Raw genomic sequence first — 20165 nt, 5'->3', positions numbered from 1 at the left:
ATGCAAAATGTAGTTTAATTTATCTCAGTACATGTGACAACAATAAACCAATACAAAAAGAATTGGGAGGGTAGAATGAGAAGTTGAGAGGAAGCAGGAGGACATCTTGCATGAGCGCAACAGGAGATGCAAAAAGAGAATAGAAATAAAGAGGTAGAGTGCAGAATGTAGTGTTACAGCTTGAGAAACAAGCGATATTAGCTGGAAATAGAGTATAAGAGCTGTGAGGTTATTGTGCAAATATATAAAACATTTGTCAAACTACGGCTGGCATATTGCATGTCATTGCAAATGCCACATTATGGGAAGGACATGATTCTCCTGGAGAGGGGGAAGAAGAGGTTCATCTGGACACTTCCTCGAATGCTCCAAGAGTTTGTTCTCCTTGGAGTGGAGGTAGACTTGAGAAATGGCGGTGCTGGCTCAAAGGGCCGAATGGCCTACTCTTGCACCTATTATCTATTGTCTAATGTAAAAGCAATAACTCAAGATCAAATTAATAGTCACTTGAAAAAACATGGATCAACTAATGACAGGTACATTTGTCAAAGACAATTTATTTTGTGCTGTACAAAATAAAGAGGGGCGTAGATAAGTAAACAGTGAAAAAGTTTCCCTCAGCAAAGGTGTCAACAACCAGAGAGCATTGGTTTAAAAATACTCAGAGGGGTCTTGAGGGTTTTCTCCCAGAAGGTGCTTCATATTTGACCTATTTCTTGAGAGGGGCTGGTGGAGTATTTTGACTCAGGTTTTCTCTCCAAATTAACATAGCCTGACATGCTAGGTGTATCCTATGCCTCTACATTTTATACCCTTTCACAATCCTTTACTTTTATTCTCACGCTCTCACTGCCCTCATCACATTGCTTTTGCTCATTTTCTCTCATTCCGAATGCCGCCTCCACAATTGACTCAGTGACACAACAACTTATTCTCACAGCAACTCTGGCCTCATCCTATCAAAGGTATATGCATCTCCATTGCTCCCCCCCAACCTTCGCTGCAATTTCAAACTCACTTGTTTCATCTCCTTCATAGTCTGATAAATGGTCTGCATCCTGCAATATCAATCTTGCTTCTTTGTCTCATGTGCGACCTGACCTGCTGAGTGTTTTCAGCATTTTCTGTTTACCATCAGCAGTATTTTGATTTTTGTTGTTAGTGCAATGTGCGAATATAATATGCGAATGCTTTAGATTTAACAAAGCATATCCCAAGAAAGGGCACTGGACAATGCGGATCAACATGTTAGTCGGATTCAGGGGAAACAAACTGTAGGCACAAGAAACTGCTTTCCTTTCTTTCGAGACAGAAGCTAGGTTTGATATTTAAGGTTGATGACTTTTGGTGAACTGTGTTACATTCTTTGCAGATATTTTATAACCGGTTAAAACTTTTCTGCATTTTTTATCTGCAAACGAGGATGACTTGCTCAGGTTTTCCAATAAAATACCTAGGGTACATTTAATTATATTAAATGGAATGCTAAATTATCTTAGAACAACAGAAATAGGGAAAGTATGGTAAAATACACCATGAGGACAATTTGCAACCAAAAGAGATATTTTTTAATGGATGGAAAGCAAGAGCACATACTAATTTTTCCAAATATCTCCTTGTGCATACGTTCAAAATGAGATAGGGGGCAGAACAGGTAAGCCATTTAGAACGGAGACGAGGAAACACTTTTTCTCACAGAGAGTTGTGAGTCTGTGGAATTCTCTGCCTCAGAGGGCAGTGGAGGCAGGATCTCTGGATGCTTTCAAGAGAAAGCTAGATAAGGCTCTTAAAGATAGCGGAGTCAAGGGATATGGGGAGAAGGCAGGTTCTAATTGGGGATGATCAGCCATGATCACATTGAATGGCGGTGCTGGGTCAAAGGGCCGAATGAGCACCTCTATTGTCTATTGTAAAAGCAATAACTCAAGATCAAATTAATAGTCACTTGAAAAAACATGGGTCAACCAATGACAGGTACATTTGTTAAAGACAATTTATTGATTTATTCGATGAAGGAATGAGAGTTTCGGGAATGGTTTGCTTGCCAGCTTTCCATAAGTGCTTTATAAAGTATCATATTGGAGATGAGAGTAAAATTCAAGCACATGGAATTAAAGGAACAATAGTAACATGGACAGAAACTGTCCCAGTGCCAAAAGCCAAAGACTAACAATGAAAATAAAAGATACCAGACAAAAATAGGATTACTCTTCTTTCACAAATGTATTAACATTCTGGGTTTAGGTAAACAGGACGTAATTCCAAATTTGCAGATGACCTAAAACTTAAAAACAAAATTATAATGTAAAGAAGATAGCAATAGATTCAAGAGGACATTCACAGGCTGGTGAAAAGAACACATTGTGGATACAATTTCAGAGAATGCAATAATGCACTTTAGAAGAAGGAAAGAATTGGCACTATAAACTAAATGATCCAACATTAAAGGGAGTTGCTATAAAAGATGGATGTAAAGGATTGCTTTGAGATTGCAAGACAAGTTGAAGTGGCCATTATAAAAGCATAGCAACCTTGGTTTTATAAATGTTTTATAGACAATCACACAATTATGTTATGCTCGACCTTTTTAAATTGTTGGTTAGGTTTCCTGTGAAATATTGACAATCTCACTTTAGGAAGCATGTCATATCTATGACGAGGCTATTGGAGCAATTACTAAAATGGAAGCAGGGATGCAAGTCCTAATTTAAGAGAAAGAGGGTCATAAGGAATAGGAGTAGAATTAGGCCATTCGGCCCATCAAGTCTACTCCGCCATTCAATCATGGCTGATCTATCTCTCCCTCCTAGCCCCAAGGGAAATGGGAGATTTAATATTCAAAATCATGACGTTTTGACAGAATTAGGGAGACTAAGCTGCTTTCAAATCACCAGCGAAAATAGGTTTAAGATATTTGACATAAATGTCAGAGGCAATAATAAGAGATTTTTTTTAAACAGCAAGTAATTATAACTTGGGTTGCATTGATGTATCTTAAATAAGGGAGTAAATTTAAGAAACTCTGATCAGAATATTGCCGAGAAGTTGATTCAGTTGTAACTTTCAAATAGGAATTTGATAAATACTTCAGTGGGATAAAGCTAAATGACTATGCGGAAAGAAATGGGAAATAATTTGCATACTCCCTAAGGCAAAGTCCTGGCACTGTGTGCTAGATGGCTACCTTTGTGCCTTATGTTTTGTTTATGCATTACTTGTAAATTTTAAAACTACTCCATTTACATAATTTGTAAATGCAGTTAAATTGTGCTACACTCAGTGCACTCTACATATTCAATTAGCTATGTATAGTCACAGTTGATGAGGCAGGAGATCTATATTCCACCAGAGATAACAAAAATAATAAAATATGCATCAAAGTATTATATTGAACAGCATTCCATTTTGTAAAGGATTTGCAAGAAAGCAAGGCAATGCAATATTTGATTGAAAGATGCAACATGAAACTATGCCCTTTAGCCTTCAAGTACATGGTAAGTTCACCGTCCAGCAATCACACTAATTCTATTATTCCACCTTCCCAACCACTCTCTGTACATTAGGCAATTAACCTACAAACCAGCATGTCTGCTGTGGGAGGAAATCGGAGCAGCCAAAGAAAATCCATGTAGTCACATAGAAAATGTGCAAATTTCACACAGGGAGCATCAGAGGTCAGGATCGAATCCGGATCTCTGGCGCTGTGAGGCATCGGCTGTACCATCTGTGCCACTGTGCGTTGCCAATTCTAATCTGGCGATGTAAAATTAAAACATCCAACAATATTCATTTTTCCATGGGAATGTCTGAACAGCTACTATGGCAGCTGTGGGATTTAACAACCAATTTATCTTTGAACTCTAGCAGTAAATATGTGCATAAATATCAGATCCTGATTGTACGTTGTGTGCAAATTTAGATCCAACTTCAGTGAACACAGCAGTGAAAACACTCAGCACTGGTCACTAAAGAAGAACTTGACCCTGTGTTGTTATTCATATACTGTATACCATCCCAGAATGGTGTGCAGTGATCCAACAGCTTACATTTCTGATATGGGGCATGTACTATACATCTGAGAATGTGATTTTGGCTCATAGAATGAATTCCTTAAGTTCACCTGCTATAGAAGTACATTATGTTCTCAAAGGAGACACTCAGTGTTACTACAGTCAGTGATGATAAAGCTGCATCTTTGCTCAAACAAAGAACATAAATGTAATAATAATAAAAACTGTATTTATACAGAACTAGAAGAGGTTACAGAATGGGAGGGGTAAAGTCCAGGAAATTTTTTAAATCATTTTTAATTCTGAGATATTAGTGGCTAACGTCAGCCTTTTCACAGAAGAAAAAACGATACGCTAACGGTAATATTTTTACATATTCCGGTAGAGATTTTTTTCCATGCAGTCCAAAACCGCCTTATCTGAAAAGTTCATGCTTTATTTCTCGAGTTATTTTTTGGCTTTAGCTTGTGTTTTTTTTGGGGGGGAGGGGGGTTAACGGGGTTTGCAGTCTCTCCCTGCGGGGGAATACGACATTTTTGTCGTATTCCCCTTCTCTGCCTCCGTCTGTGCTGAGGCCTAATGGAGCTGACGACCTCGAGGCTCCGGAGGCAGAGCACCGTCAGGACTCGCCCTGAGCTCGCTCCCGTGAGGGTGGTCCAGCTCAGGGCTGGAAGAGGTTGGCACGCTCCCGTGAGGGCGGCCAGCCCGAGGGTGGAACGAGGCTCCCGTCGGAGCGGCCGAGCTCGGGAAGGTGCGGCGCTGGCAGCCCGAGGGAGGTTCGGCGCCCAAGTCGGGGCAGCCCAGCCCGGGGAAGAAGCGACGCCCAAGTTGGGGCGGCCTGGTCCGGGGGAGAAGCGACACCCAAGTCGGGGCGGCCCGGTCCGGGGGAGGTTCGGCGCCCAAGTCGGGGCGGCCCGGTCCGGGGGAGGTTCGGCGCCCAAGTCGGGGCGGCCCAGCCCGAGGCTGAAGACGGCGCAGTACTCACGTGAGGGTGGCTGGGACGGTGTTCTGGCGGCGGTGGCCTGAGTCCGGGGTTCGGCCGCGGGCCAGCAGCTGCTTCTGCAGGACTGGTGGGCGGCAGCTTCAACCACCCCGGGCCGCGGTGACCCACATAGTTGGCGGCGCGACTCACCAGTTGCAGCGGCCCCTACAGCCTGTCTGTCTTTTTATATTTTTTGTCTAGTTAAATGTAGTGTTGGTGATTTTTTAATACTAGTTTTAAATGTGTATATGTGGGGGGGCGGGGGGGGGGGGGGGGGGAGGGGGAAACCGTTTAAAATCTCTTCCCTGTTCGGGAGACCCGACCTTTTCCCTGTTGGTCTCCGTTGTCGGTGGGGGGGGCCGCGGGACTGTTCTTAACATCGCCCGGGGGGGGGGGGGGGGGGTACTCGCCCCAGCGCAGAGGGAGAAGAGGAGGGAAGAGACTGCAGACCTAAGACTTTTGCCTCCATCAGAGTGAAGAGATGCTGGGTGGACTCACTGTGGTGGATGTTAATATGTGTTTATTGTTGTTTTATTGTATGGTATTATATGTTTGACTGCTGCAATTTCGTTCAGACTTCGGTCTGAATGACAATAAAAGGTCTATCTATCTATCTATTATTGAAAATGTTTAAAAATACTTTGAATTTAAAATGGTTTTTACTTTTAAATCATTCCTGAGCTTCCAGCACACTTTGATACAAAGTTGCAAGACAGGAACACTGGCAGCAACACACTGAACTTTTCAGCTCAATGGCATCTATCAGCAAGTGCACCCGACATTTGCAACAATGCGGCCATCATAGCTCCTGGCAGGACAGGAGGGGGAGGATCAATTGGTATTGCAATTGGGGATTGATTTTTTTTCATCTCCAGTGCTGGGGGAGGCTTAAAGCGCTTTCTCAAGGGGCGACTTGACGCAAGATGTAACCAGAGTGAAGTGGTCGTGGTCTAGCACGATATCACACGATATAACGGGGGGTAGATAAAGAGTTCCCACGGTACTCGGCATTTCTGTTATTTGAGCGAGTGACTTGTCCATCTCCCGAGCTTTCCCGTTAAATCTTGAATGACAATTGTGAACTGTGAAGTGTCACGTGGCACAAATGATGTCACTTTTTTTTTCACACACTATAAATATCCTCCCTTGGTTGAATTGGCTCATTTGGAGACATGCCTGTACTACTGCCGTGACTTTACTGCAGCAAGATGCCACATTACTTAGACGATGTTAGTTGCGCCCAAGTTTAAATTTCCAACGTGTGTTTCAGAAGTACCACAGATCCCTACCTTTATAAATTTCTATCTGGCAGTGTTTTCTGTCTCAGGAATTTCAGCCCTTTGTCTATATTTGATGACAGTAACAAGTACCACAGATCCCCACCTTTAAACCCCTTTCTCACGGGGCGACTTGACGCAAGAGGTAACCAGAGTTTAACATCGTGGGAACCTCGTGCGATAATAGTACGTCATTCGTGGACCACCGTGGCGCTAACGGCAGGTAATCGTGTAACTTGGGTACTCGGGAGAAAATTCAAGCAAGCTTGAATTTCTCCAAGAGTGACGTACACTTGTGGTTGAGCATGGCAACATTTTATGAACGTAGTGGTCAGTGCGATATCCGTAGTAACTCTTGCGGTTACCGTGGGAACTCCTGCGAACGGTAAACCCGGAAGCTGGACAGAGGGGACAGAAGGTGAGTAAAAAAGGTGTTCTCAATGTCGCCAATGGAACATGTGTCCATCGAGGACGTCCCACCTCATTGTCATTGTTGGAGAATGTTTTTAACAGGAACACGCAGAGATGGCTCCCAGAAAAGCTCAAAGAAAGGGGGTAAAGCGTGTCAGAAAGGTTTTTGCCATGCAGGAGAATGAAGAGGAGACGCTGCAAGAGAGACAGGTGGAGAGGCAACAGGAGATGCCAGAGATAACACTGCCTGTGGGCTCCTTGGAGCAGGGAGAGGGTGAGCAAGGTAGATTTCAGATTACCTCCCCAGTAGCCATTGTAGGAATAGCCTCTACAGACGCTTATGTAAAGGGAAGATGGCAGAAGGTAAGGCCATATAACTTCTCCAGGGAACAAGAGGGGGAACTTGTAGAATGGTACCAATTTAACGAGATTCTCTACGATAAATCCAGAGAGGATTATAGAAACAGGGAGAGAAAACGGAACCTGCTGGAGACGAAGGCTGCGGAGTATCCCGGGTGCTCATGTGAGTATAAATAACGATATATCAGTTCATCAACAGGAGAACCATTTAATGTTATCCAAGATTTAAAAACATACAATGCTATAGATGTAAAAGTGCTGTTTTTGCAGTTAACTTAAACTTCTCTTATAAGTCTGTCTGTGCCCTGCAGCTGCAAAGTAAAAAAGTCGCAGACATCTTTTACACCCTCTGTGTTTGAGGTTGGAATCATGTTTCTAAGAGCCATAAAATAAATTATGACATCATTTGTGCCACGTGATGATTTAATTGCACTTGACAGTTTACAATGCTCATTCAAGATTTAACGGGAAAGCTCGGGAGACGGACAAGTCACTCGCACAAATAACAGAACTGCCGAGTACCGTGGGAACTCTTTGTCTACCCCCCCGTTATATCGTATGATATCGTGCTAGACCACGACCACTTCACTCTGGTCACATCTTGCGTCAAGTCGCCCCGTGAAAAAGCCCCATTATAAATTTCTATCTGGCAGTGTTTTCTGTCTCAGGAATTTCAGCCCTTTGTCTATATTTGATGACAGTAACTACAGACAAAGGGCTGAAATTCCTGAGACAGAAAACACTGCCAGATAGAAATTTATAAAGGTGGGGATCTGTGGTACTTGTAAAGAGTCAGCGCAGAATCCTTGATAATCAAAAACTGTCTGAATCAGCAAGTTAGACACAAAATGCTGGAGTAACTCAGCAGGCCAAGCAGCATCTCTGGAGAAAAGGAATAGATTCCATTTTTGGTCGGGACCCTTCTTCGGGATGATTGTAGGGGGGAACTGGAAGCAAGAAAAGACCGGGACAAATCAGGGCCAACAACAGATGACCTCAGCAGGGTATTTTGAAGAGGGGTCCCGACCCAAAATGTCACCTAACCCTTTCCTCCAGAGATGCTGCCTGACCCACTGAGTCACTCCAGCACTTTATGTCTACATTTGGTTCCCTGATAGGCCAATTGTTGGCTAGGGATAGTGTAATCCCAAGAGGGGACCATCGTTGCAAACCTTGGCCTGGTTAACCGACATTTACTGCATGGGGGAGGGGGGGGGGGGGGGAGGAGGGGGGGGGGGGGGGGGAGAGAGAGAGAGAGTGTAAGTTACCTAAAATTAAATAATTCAATGTTCATAGTGACCACAGACACAAAATGTTGGAGTAACTCAATGGGTCAGGCAACATATCTGGAGAAAATGAACAGGTGGCGTTTGTGTCTATCTTCGGTAAAAACCAGAATCCGCAGTTCCTTCCTGCACAATGGATCTCAGTGTCAGTCTCTGACTCCCGTTGGCAGGCCATTCGGCCCACAGCCCGCCCAGCGATGACTAACCCATGTCACAGGGGGATGGTGTGAAGGCGGAGTTAGACAGAGCTTGATTAATGTTACGGTTGGGGAATGGGCCATAATATGGCCAGGGAAACGCTGTTATTCGTGACACCCCCTCCGCCCTTTCCCAGCTGTTCTCAATCGCACCCCTGGCCACACAACAAAATTATACTTTAAGAAGGAATACACGGAACATTTAAACTCAGAACGCTTCTAACAGAGTGAGCCATGTGAGCACTTTGATCATTCTCCCTGTATTTGCATTTGACAAAATAGTCGGAAAAAAATGTTTAAAAGTGTTCATACCTTTTGCTATGCCTAATTGGCCCTTACCTCTGCGAAAATAGTCTGATATTCGTAGGTGAAATATCACCAACAATAATTGATTCTATTATTAATTGACTAATAATTGATTCTATTAGCGGAAAGATGCAATTCTGATCTAATATTATCAATGCCTCTGTCTTTGGAAGCAACACCAGCAATTTATTAAATCTGACTACATGCGGCACAGTGGTAGAGTTGCTGCCTCACAGCCCCAGAGACCGGGGTTCGATCCTGACCATGGGGGAGAGAGAGAGAGTGTAAGTTACCTAAGTTACCCAAGTCAGATCTGGGAAGAAAAACATAAAAAGCTGGAGTAAGTCAGCGGGTCAGGCAGCATCTCTGGAGAAAAAGAATAGGTGGCGATTCGAATCGGAACCCTTCTTCAGACATCCTAATCGGAATTGAGTCTGAAGATGTGTCTCGTCCCGAAACATCACCTATTTTTCTCCAGAGATGCTGCTTGACTCGCTGAGTTACTCCAGCTTTTTGTGTCGGTCTTCGGTTTAAACCAGCATGTGCAGTTCACTCCTTACACGGGTCTCTGGAGAACATTGATTGGTAGCATTCCGGACCCTGCTTCGGAAAGCCATAGATCGCTAGTCGGCGAGGACTCCGAACTGTATCTCTCAAAGAAGTACATGTGAAAAAGTTCTCACGGACCATAAAAATGCGGGATCTTTCAGTAAAATCCCTTTTAAAGATTATAGTTATTTTCTTAACATAACTCATGAATAAGTTGATGTCCATATGCGGATGCAAATCTTTATTTTTTAAATTCAATCCCACAGAAGACAAATTTTACTCACCTTCTGTCCCCTCTGTCCAGCTTCCGGGTTTACCGTTCGCAGGAGTTCCCACGGTAACTGCAAGAGTTATTACGGATATCGCACGGATATCGCACTGGCCACTATGATCATATAATGTTTAAATGCTCAACCACAAGTGTACAAGTCACTCTTGGAGAAATTCAAGCTTGTTTGAATTTTCTCCCGAGTCACCAAGTTACACGATTACCTGCCGTTAGCGCCACGGTGGTCCACGAATGCCGTACTGTTATCGCACGAGGTTCCCACGATGTTAAACTCTGGTTAACTCTTGCGTCAAGTCACCCCCCTTATTCAGTTTAAAGCCACCCGTGTAGCAGTGGCAAACCTGCCTGCCAGAATGCTGGTCCCACATCTGTTAAGATGCAATCCGTCCCTTCTGTACAGTTCCCCCTTACCCCAAAACAGAAGGTGGCTATTGTTATCCCACTTTTTAAGAAAGAAGGGAGAGAGGAAACTATGGACCAATTAGTCTGACATCGGTGGTGGGGAAGATGCTGGAGTCAATTGTTAAAGATGTAATGCATTTGGATAGCAGTACCAGGATTGGTCCAAGTCAGCATGGATTTATGACGGGGAAATCTTGCTTGACTAATCTTCTGGAATTTTTTGAGGATGTAATAAGTAAAATGGATAAGGGAGAGCCATTAAATGTGGTGTATCTGGACTTTCAGAAAGCCTTTGATAAGGTCCCACACAGATTAGTGGTCACAATTAGAGCACAGGATGTTGGGGTATTGACATGGATAGAAAATTGGTTGGCAGACAGGAAAGAAAGAGTAGGAATTAACGGATCCCTTTCAGAATGGCAGGTAGTGTCTAGTGGGGCGCTGCAAGGCTCGGTGCTGGACCACACCTATTTACAATATATATTAATGATGAAGGAATTAAAAGTAACATTAGCAAATTTGCAGATGACAAAAAACTGGATGGCAGTGTGAACTGTGAAGAGGATGCTATGGGGATGCAGGGTGACTTGGAAAGGTTGGGCGAGTGGGCAGATGCATGGCAGGTGCAATATAATGTGGATAAATGTGAGGTTATCCACTTTGGAGGCAAGAACAAGAAGGCAGATTATTATCTGAATGTTATCAGATTAGGAAAAGGGGCGGTGCAATCAGACCTGGGTGTCCGCGCACATCAGTCATTGAAAGTAAGCACGCAGGTACAGCAGGCAGTGAAGAAAGCGAATGGCATGTTGACCTTCATAACGAGAGGATTTGAGTATAGGAGTAAAGAGGTCCTTCTGCAGCTGGGCAAGGCCCTGGTGAGACCACACCTGGAGTATTGTGTGAGTTTTGGTCTCCTAATTTGAAGAAGGACATTCTTGCTATTGAGGGAGTGCAGTGTAGGTTCACAAGGTTAATTCCCAGGATAGCGGGACTGTCATATGATGAAAGAATGGAATAACTGTGCATGTATTAATTGGAATTTAGAAGGATGAGAGGGCATCTTATAGAAACATATACAATTATTAAGGGATTGGACAAGCTAGACGCAAGAATTTATTTCCTGATGTTGGGGGAGTCCAGAACCAAGGGCCACAGTTTAAGAATAAGGGGTAAGCCATTTAGAACCGAGATGAGTAAAACTTTTCTCACAGAGAGTTGTGAATTTGTGGAATTCTCTGCCTCAAAAAGCAGTGGAGGCTGATTCACTGGATGCATTCAAAAGGGAGTTAGAGCTCTTTGGGCTAGCTGAATCAAGGGATATGGGGGGAAGGCAGGAACAGGGTACTGATTGTGGATGATCACATTCACATTGAAAGGCGGTGCTGGCTCGAAGGGCTGAATGACCTACACCTGCACCTATTTTCTATGTTTCTATGACTATGAGTTGGCATAGTGTAAGCAGCTGCCAGAAACCACAGGGTGTTGCTAGGAGAGTCCAGAGATCTTAGTAGCAGCTCAGGAGGAGGTCAGTAGCTTTAGGAGTTACTGAAAAGGAACACAGGAGTCCTAGGAGAGGTGGAGTAGGAGATCAGAGATCCAAGATGTGGCTGAGAGCGAGGCAAAAAAAGTGACAGTGAAGACCAGGAACCCTGCTTTTGTTACGTCGTCCCATTTTTCTTTGATAATGTTTATCAATTTCAATAAATAAAATGCACTGGGACATCCTGAAAATTGGTTCTTGTCTTTACAAGATATGCATCCTATTCTCCAGTTTCTTCACCACGGTATGTATTGCATTGCACTAAAACATTAAGAGACTGCTCTCTCCACTTCTGTACCATCTTGCCAAGGTCAGTTTGAATTGCAGTCTGACTTCCAAAACCTGCTACAGCAAAAATGGCTTTAAAACGTTTAGGCAACCTTTGAGCAATGCAAATTATCTTGGTTGCTAGCCACAAGCTCCAGTCATTGAACTTTGTAGATAATGCTAGCTATGTTGTGCAATCAGCAAATTAAAGTTGGCCTGTTGCCTGTACTCTTCTCAGCTATATATTCATCTTTCTATTGTTAGGGTGTTCTGATAGAACTTTATTTATCCCAGGAGGGAAATGGAAAGGATTGGGAATGTGCAAAGATTGGGAGCGGGGAGATGGGGGGAGAAGGGACGGGAGTCAGTCAGTCTACCCCACGGCAGAAGGGGGAGGAGTTGTACAGTTCAGGGAAGAAGGATCTCCTATGGCGTTCTATACTGCATCTTGGTGGAACCATTCTGTTGCTGAAGGTACTCCTCAGATTGACCAGTGTGTCATCAAGGAGGGGGTGAACAGTATTGTCCAAGAATCTCCACAATTTGAGGAGCATCCTCCCCTCCAAGACCACCTCCCATGAATCCAACTTAACCTCTAAAATGCCCGATTCATATTCATCCTTAAAAAAAAAAGCTAAGATGGCAAACTCAGTTACAGTGACCATAAACTAAGCTATAGGAATGAGCTACTGAAAAAAATTGTGCTTAACAAATGTTTCCTCTGGATCCAAGCAGTACACTTTTCTGATGTATTCTTATTAAATTCACAAATAATGTTTTACTGTCTTTGGGTAAAGTCACAATGTAGAAAGAAGGAATATAAAGAATATTATGTTGTAAGTATCTCATTTTCACCATAAATGTTTCCTATTATTCCTGTCACAAAATTTGTACCTGCTCTGAAAGTCAGCAGTTTGAACAAAACACTCTGGACCTTTGACTATAATTGAAATGGGCTCTACCATTTCTGCACTTTATATCTTCAGATTAGCAATCACCTGTTCCACACCACCACAAATTTACTCTGCTTGTTCTACTCTAATTTATTATTTGTATCAAAGGTATTCAGAACTGAATATCTTTTCATCAATTTGCACTGTTTGAAAGTTCCTGCCTCCCCTTTCTATGTTGATAGAGGGTCACCCAGTATAGTTGCTCAAAAAGCAACTGATCCTTCAGGGTGGACTTTCTGGAAATGTCCTTAATGCTTACTACATTTCCAAATTTTACAACTCTTCCAATTTCAAAATTGTATTTATCCCCAACTCTTCTCTCGAGGAATATCATCAAATACCCAGTCTGTAAAAAATGCTACAATCACAACCCTCTTCAGCCAATTGTATACCCATGCTCCACTGCATCTTTGCAAGGCTTCAATTCTAGTAGCAATCATAATACATGATACTTTATTAAAAGCATCAACTGCCGCACATTAGATCATAATACCACATGATATAGGAGCAGAATTAAATCAAGGCTGATCTATTTGTCCTTCTCAACAGCATTCTCCTGAATGAATATAACAAGATACTCAATATAAGTAACAAACAGCCAGAAGAGAGGAGGAAAGATGATGTTGAAATTTGATGATATAATCCGCAGAGCCAGCCAGTGATCTGCACGTGGGCAGAGTTGGATAGTGAAATGTTCAAAAGCAAAGAAGGTGGCAGACGATTTGGGGGAAGGTCATGGTGCAATATGGTTTTTACAATAATTCTGTCACCTCATTTGTTTGGACAAGTTTTACTCAAGGTAGGAAGCCATCCTACCCTGAGTAAAACATTGAGTAGTTGGAGGGGTATGTAGTGCAGTAAGGACATTAATAACATTTGCTACTGAAAAGATTGCTGGGAGATAGCTGTAGCTTGTACACAGGCAGGGATAAATGCTTCTCAGAACATCAAAAGGAAAACTGAGCAAAGAGTTCTCATCAAGATTAAAGAGACACGATGGAGGTTGTGGTCCTCAAAGAATTGTATAGGGATTTGGAAGGGCAGGTTAGGCAGATGGGGAAAATGAAATGAGGCACATTGGGACGGGCCAGGAAACGTAAAGCCTAGATTATCAGCACTCCCAAATTCCTATGCACCTCTGATTTCTGAATTATCTCCCCATGTAGAAGAGAGCTTTATTCCAAAATGCATGACTCCACACTTTGCTACATTGAATTCCATCTGTCACTTCTTTGCCCACTATCCCAACCTGTCCAAGTCCTTCTTCAGAATCCCTGTTTTCTCTACATTATCTGCACCTCCACCTATCTTCATATCATCTGCAAACCTGGCCACATAGCCTTCAATTCCATTCCAGAATCTATCCCAGGTTATTGAGAGAACCAAGAAAAGAGATTTTGTGGTCTTGACAAAGATCTTTGTGTCATCTCTAGCCACAGGTGAGATCATGCAGGACTGGAGAGTAGCTAATATTGCTCCTTTTATTAAAAAAAAAGATAGGTAAAGAGAATCCAGAGAATTATTGACCAGAGAAGCTCACATCAGTGGTAGGAAAGTTATTGAAGAGGATTGTTTGGGATAGGGATTTCCTCCTGTTTTGAAGAGAATGGGTTAATCACGGACAGTCAGAATGGCTTTGTACACGGCAGGTCTGATAGCTGGAGGTCTGTGACGAGTGGAGTTCTGCAAGGATCTCTGCTGTTTGTGATGTATACAAATGACTTGGACATAAATGTAGACAGGTTGGTTAGTATGTTTGACACCAAGACTCTTGCAGTTGCGGACTGTGAGGAAGGCTGTCATAATATATAGTGGGGTACAGATCACTCACAGAAAAAGAGAAATGGTATGTGGAGATTAATTCAAGCAAATTGAGGTGTGGGATTTTGGGGAAGTTGAATGCAAGGAGAAAATATAAAACTAATGGCACGACCTTTAACAGCACTGATGTATAGAGGGATCTTGGGTTCTTAGTTCATAGCTCCTTGAAAGTGACAACACAATTAGATAGACTGGTAAAGAAGGCATCTGGTATGTTTATCTTTATTGGTCAGGGCACTGGATACAAGTCAGGAAGTCATATGCCGAGTTGTAGGACGTTGTAAACCACATTTGGAATACTGTATGCAGTTAGCCCATTACAGGAAGGATATGGAGGCTTAAAAAGGGTACTGGAAGTTTACCAGAATGATACCTGGTTTAGAGGATACTAGCTGCAGGGAGAGGTTGATAGACTTAGTTTTTCCAAGAATGCTAGAAAAGCTGAAGACCCGACAGAAGTATATAAAATTGTGAGAGGCTTAAATCAGGGAGACAGCCAGAACCTTCCTTCCAGGATGGAAAATTCATACACTAGTATTGTTTAAGGTGAGAGAGGCAGTCTAAGGAAGATGTGCGGGGCAAGTTTTTTATACAACGTCAGCAAGTACCTGTTACAAGCTGTCGGGTTGTGGTTAAGTCAGATGTGATAGTGGCATTTAAGAGACCTTTGAATATGCAAATGGATATGCAGGGATTGGAAGGATATGGATTTGGTGGAGAAAGGTTAGATTTGGTCATCTTTACTCAGAGAGTGGTAGCGGTGTGGAATGAGCTTCCAGTGGAAGTGGTGGAGGCAGGTTCATTGGTATCATTTAAAAATAAATTGGATAGGCATATGGATGAGAAGGGAATGGAGGGTTAGGGTATGAGTGCAGGCAGGTGGGACTAAGGGAAAAAAAAAATTTTGTTCGGCGAGACGGACTGTGTCCGGGCCGATGGATGGCCTGACATTAAGTTCAGCACATTTTGGGCCGTGCTGTAATATGTTTTAAATGGGAATGGTTACAGGGGGCACAGGAAAAAAAGGAAAGGTGGGAGAGGATTTTATGAATGGTCATGACATTCCATTGGGTTCAGCACATTTTGGGCTCCAGGGCGTGTGTTCCTGTGCTGGGTACTGTCAACTGCTGCTGACCTACTCTGCGTTCTATGTTTTACAATGGTGGGAATGCATGGCAGACCGGGATTGGCTTCAGAGGGTAACCAGGACAGCGGGGCACAGGACATCTAAAAAAGAAGATCATCAAAGACAGTGTTTGGAGAGGCCCTTTTACTTCAAGTTGGAGAATTCAACAGTTGCTTTTCATTATTTCGATTGGGTTGTGCAAGCTACGCAAGTGGAATATGAGGTGATGTTCCTCCAGTTTGCGTGTGGCCTCAATCTGGCAATGGAGGAACCCAAGGACAGAAAGGTCAGTTTGGGAATAGGAAGAAGAGTTAAAATGGTTATCCGCCAGGAGGTGCTGCAGGTCTTGGCGGACAAGTGTTCCACAAAATGTTCGCCTAATCTACGGTTCGTCTCACTGATGTAAAGGATGCCACATCATAAGCACCAAATGCAGAGAAATGAAGTTTGAAGATATGCACATGAATCGCATTCTCACCTGGAAGGGCTGCTAGAATCCTTGGATGGAAGTGAGAGAGAATGTGTCGGAACAGATGTTACATCTCGTGCGGTTGCAAGGGAAAGTACCTGGGAAAGAGGAAAGCTATGTAGGAAAGGAGGAGCGAACCAAGGAGTTGCAGAGGGTTTGGTCTCTGCGGAAACCATAAAGATACGAGGACACAATGATGTGTCTGATGGTGGGAACACTTTAAATGTGGCAGGGTATTATGTGTTGGAAGTGGAGGTTAGTGGGATGAAAGGTCAGGAACAAGAGATCTCTATCCTTGTTCTGTCTGGGGGCAAAGGGGATTGAGAGCAGAACTGTTGGATACAGAAGATACACGGTTGAGGCCTCATCTGTGCCCACAAGCCTATCACTTGCCCGGCTTTGTCTCGCCCCCACCTATATTTCCATCTTTCTACCTCGAGACCTTAGTCTGAAGAAGGATGGCGACCTGAAATGTCACATGTCCATTCCCCCCAAAATGGTGTCAGACCCACTGAGTTCCTTCAGCACTTAAAGTCTGAAACCGCACCAAGATAACATGGCGGTTGCGGAGGTGTCAAAAATTTGAATAGAGATTTTAAATGGCAGATTAGCAGGAGGGGAAAAATGAAATGAAGCACGATGATAAGAGGGATCTAGATTCAAAATAAATATATTTAAATATTGTTTCATTTAAAATATATATATTGTAACCTTCAAATTAACAAGTAAAGTGAATTTTAATTATAAATATCTATAAGACAGAGATTCTAATTGTTAACATTCAAGTGCCAGATGGAAAGTAGTATTACAAAAGCAAAACTTCAGTGGCATCCTATTGCCCTTCCAGAACTTCAATGACATCCTATTGCCCTCAGTATGGTTTACATCGATTTAAAATGTGTTTTTGGCAGTGAACAATGTTGTAATACATCGGCTATTTTACTGGTGATGTATGTTATTTATGCATCCCTTTTTGTATTCAGAGAGCAATAGCTTATATTAAATTAACACACAGACTGCAATGCTTTGGCCTTTGTTTGACTGAACGGAAAGTTAAGGCTTTAGTTAAGGCTTTAGAAAGTTAAGGCTACCTAAAATGCCGAAGACAACTTGGTAATTATTAAGTTACTCCATTTAAATTATCCTCTATCTTTAATCACAACTGTAGGGATTCAGTTTCCTTTCCTAATAAACAAACACATTTGCTGAAAGATAGCACCATACATTTCACAAATCTACATGTTCATGAGTCAAGAATATTTAACAATGAGAGAATTTGGCTGCTCATCTCTGTCATAATGGTAACTTTGATAATAATTAGTGGGAATTAAAAAATAATATTGACAATTAAAGGAATAAAAACAAAAGAAAAATAAAGATATTTTTTAAATGACTGAAAGAAAACTAAACCCTACCTTGAACAACAGCTAGCAGACTGTAACATAATAAATATCCTTTTGGGTTGTTACATCGTTGAATGCAACCTGAGGTAAATGTTCCCCAGCCACATGGTCCTTCCTCAAATTCTTCAGTTGATTTTGCGCTTTCTTGAATGGATACGGCGTCAGTTGTTGACTTTTGGTGCCGAGTTGGATCTTCAGTAAGTGTGAACGTTGGGTCTTCAGTAAGTGTGAACGTTGGGTTATCCCTACCTTTAACCATTTTCTTACTAGAATTCATTAAAACTATATTGTCAAGCAGTTTTTTAAAAAAAACACAGCAGTCAGAATTCAGTGAACAAATTATACATCCTAAAGTTCTCTCACATAAAGTACTCCAGTTGTATTGTTTGGTGCCTATTTCAGGAGCTTCTTGACTTGTTAACAGTAAATTCCAGATCTGCTGCTGAAGACAGAAAATTCTACCTGGCGTACAAGTTAGGTTATTTGTAATCCATCTCGTTGCAAACTCAGTACATCTCCGCCCTGAAGTGATATGTAAAATTGTATTTGCATTAACTAGAGGTGGAGCAAAAGCACTAGTTAACCCAATCAGTAAACTGATACTTCCGTTTAATCATCTGATTAATGTACATGCCAACAGTTTCTGTTTTGCAAATTGTTGTACAGGGGAGACATACTTCCAATTAACTGTTCACTGTATATCCATTTTCAAACAATTAAGTCCTGACATTCAGACGTAATATTAAATTCTGGGTTTAAGTTCTTGCATTGCTAATTTAAATTTGTACAAAAGCAGGAAGTTCATTCTCTGCTGTTTCCTTGAAGAGTTGTCAGTTGTCCAACCTATTCGGGTCTGAAAGAGCTTCCTACATTTGAAAATTGACCAGTATAGCCAAATGAAGAAAATCGTCTGCTGGGATTAAATGCTGCCGTGTATTAGAGAGCAGTAGGTCCAGGCTCGGCAAAACAACAGGGAAAGTTACAAAAAATAAAATTTGTACATATGTACAACATGATCTATTTAAAAGATTTATTATCTCGGAAACATAATAATAATCCACTGAATTGCGAAATTTACAGAGGTGCAGGGAGTCAGTCACAGGGAGTGTTGAGCTCTGGCGATGGTGGGGGAGGAACTAAACCTTTGAAGTGTTGTGTCGGGCGGCGGCGTGAGGGCCCAGTGCGGGTGGGCAGGTGCGGCCACACAGACAGGTAGATGGATGGATGGATGGATGAGCCGCAGGGCAAAGGGCACGGGGTGGGTGATGTCAGGAGGCGGCGGCTGATGGACGCCAGGCGCGCCCTAGCGCGAGCGAGAGCGAGAGCGTCCCGGTGGCAGCTCGAGCCCAGCGGTTGCTGAGGAGACGGGTTTAAACGTCGCGGGAGCGCGCCGCCGCCGCTGCCGCCAAAGGCCCTTCGGCCCGTCCTGTGTGTGTGAGGAGGTGGGGAGGGGATGGGGGATGAGGACTGGATGGGGGGTGAGGAGAGGAGATGGGGGTGAGGAGGGAAGGGGTGGGGAGGTGAGAAGGGGATGGGAGGTGAGGAGGGGATGGGGGGGGGGGGGGGGGGGGGGCAGGAGGGGGGGGGGGGGGGTGAGGGGAGAGGAGGTAGGGAGGGGGAGACATTTTGAGATTTTAAAAATCAAGTCTGCAATTTATCCCATCAGATAAAGCATAAAAATAAGTTTAATTTGACACCTAATTCACTTTCATATCGCAAGTATTTAAAAAGTTATGGCCATTTTCATACTCGGAAATTAGCATCTTGTTCCCTATAGGGTGATTTTACGAAAGGTCACTGGAGCGTAGATCCGCACCCACGTGACCGAAAATCTCAAGTGGAGGACATGCTAGACATCCGGTACATGTTAGTGGATGGGAAAACACGCACTTTCCCACCCGTTAAAAACATAGAAAACGGCCAGGTTTTGATCTGCAATTTACTGTGCCAGTCGGGGTGACCGTGAGGCACAGCTACCTAGATTTACAGTTAAAAAAAAAGATAAAAACTAAGGTAAATTAAAGAGGGAGCTGAAGGTGCCAATCCAGCGGAAGTGAACAGCGGACATTTGCCGTGGAGATTTAAAGGTCCAAAATATCGGGAATTATCGTGTTTGCTCGCTGAATTTCATCAAAAGTAAGGCATTGTCGACTTACTTTTGATGAAATTCAGCGAGCAAACGCGATAATTCCCGATATTTTGGACCTTTAAATCTCCACGGCAAATGTCCGCTGTTCACTTCCGCTGGATTGGCACCTTCAGCTCCCTCTTTAATTTACCTTAGTGTCTATCTTTTTTTTTTACTGTAAATCTAGGTAGCTGTGCCTCACGGTCACCCCGACTGGCACAATAAATTGCAGATCAAAACCTGGCCGGTTTCTATGTTTTTAACGGGTGGGAAAGTGCGTGTTTTCCCATCCACTAACATGTACCGGATGTCTAGCATGTCCTCCACTTGAGAATTTCGGTCACGTGGGTGCGGATCTACGCTCCAGTGCCCTTTCGTGAAATTAC

At 43.0% G+C, this 20165-nt stretch overlaps 1 protein-coding gene across 1 annotated transcript in view; it reads right to left on the bottom strand.

The window, feature by feature from the left end:
• Positions 1-18840, bottom strand: part of LOC129695862 (solute carrier organic anion transporter family member 4C1-like) — a 104022-nt gene extending 85182 nt beyond the window's left edge. Inside the window, exon 1 of the mRNA XM_055633267.1 lies at positions 17664-18840. Within this exon, the coding sequence (XP_055489242.1) occupies positions 17664-17928 (265 nt within the window). The 5' untranslated portion in view covers positions 17929-18840. The remainder of the gene's footprint in view (positions 1-17663) is intronic.
• Positions 18841-20165: the final 1325 nt, after the last annotated feature.

This window comes from Leucoraja erinacea, chromosome 3 (assembly GCF_028641065.1).
Source record: "Leucoraja erinacea ecotype New England chromosome 3, Leri_hhj_1, whole genome shotgun sequence".
NCBI lineage: Eukaryota > Metazoa > Chordata > Chondrichthyes > Rajiformes > Rajidae > Leucoraja > Leucoraja erinaceus.
The sequence above is the reverse complement of the archived record's forward strand: the minus strand, read 5'-3'. Positions and strand labels throughout refer to the sequence as shown.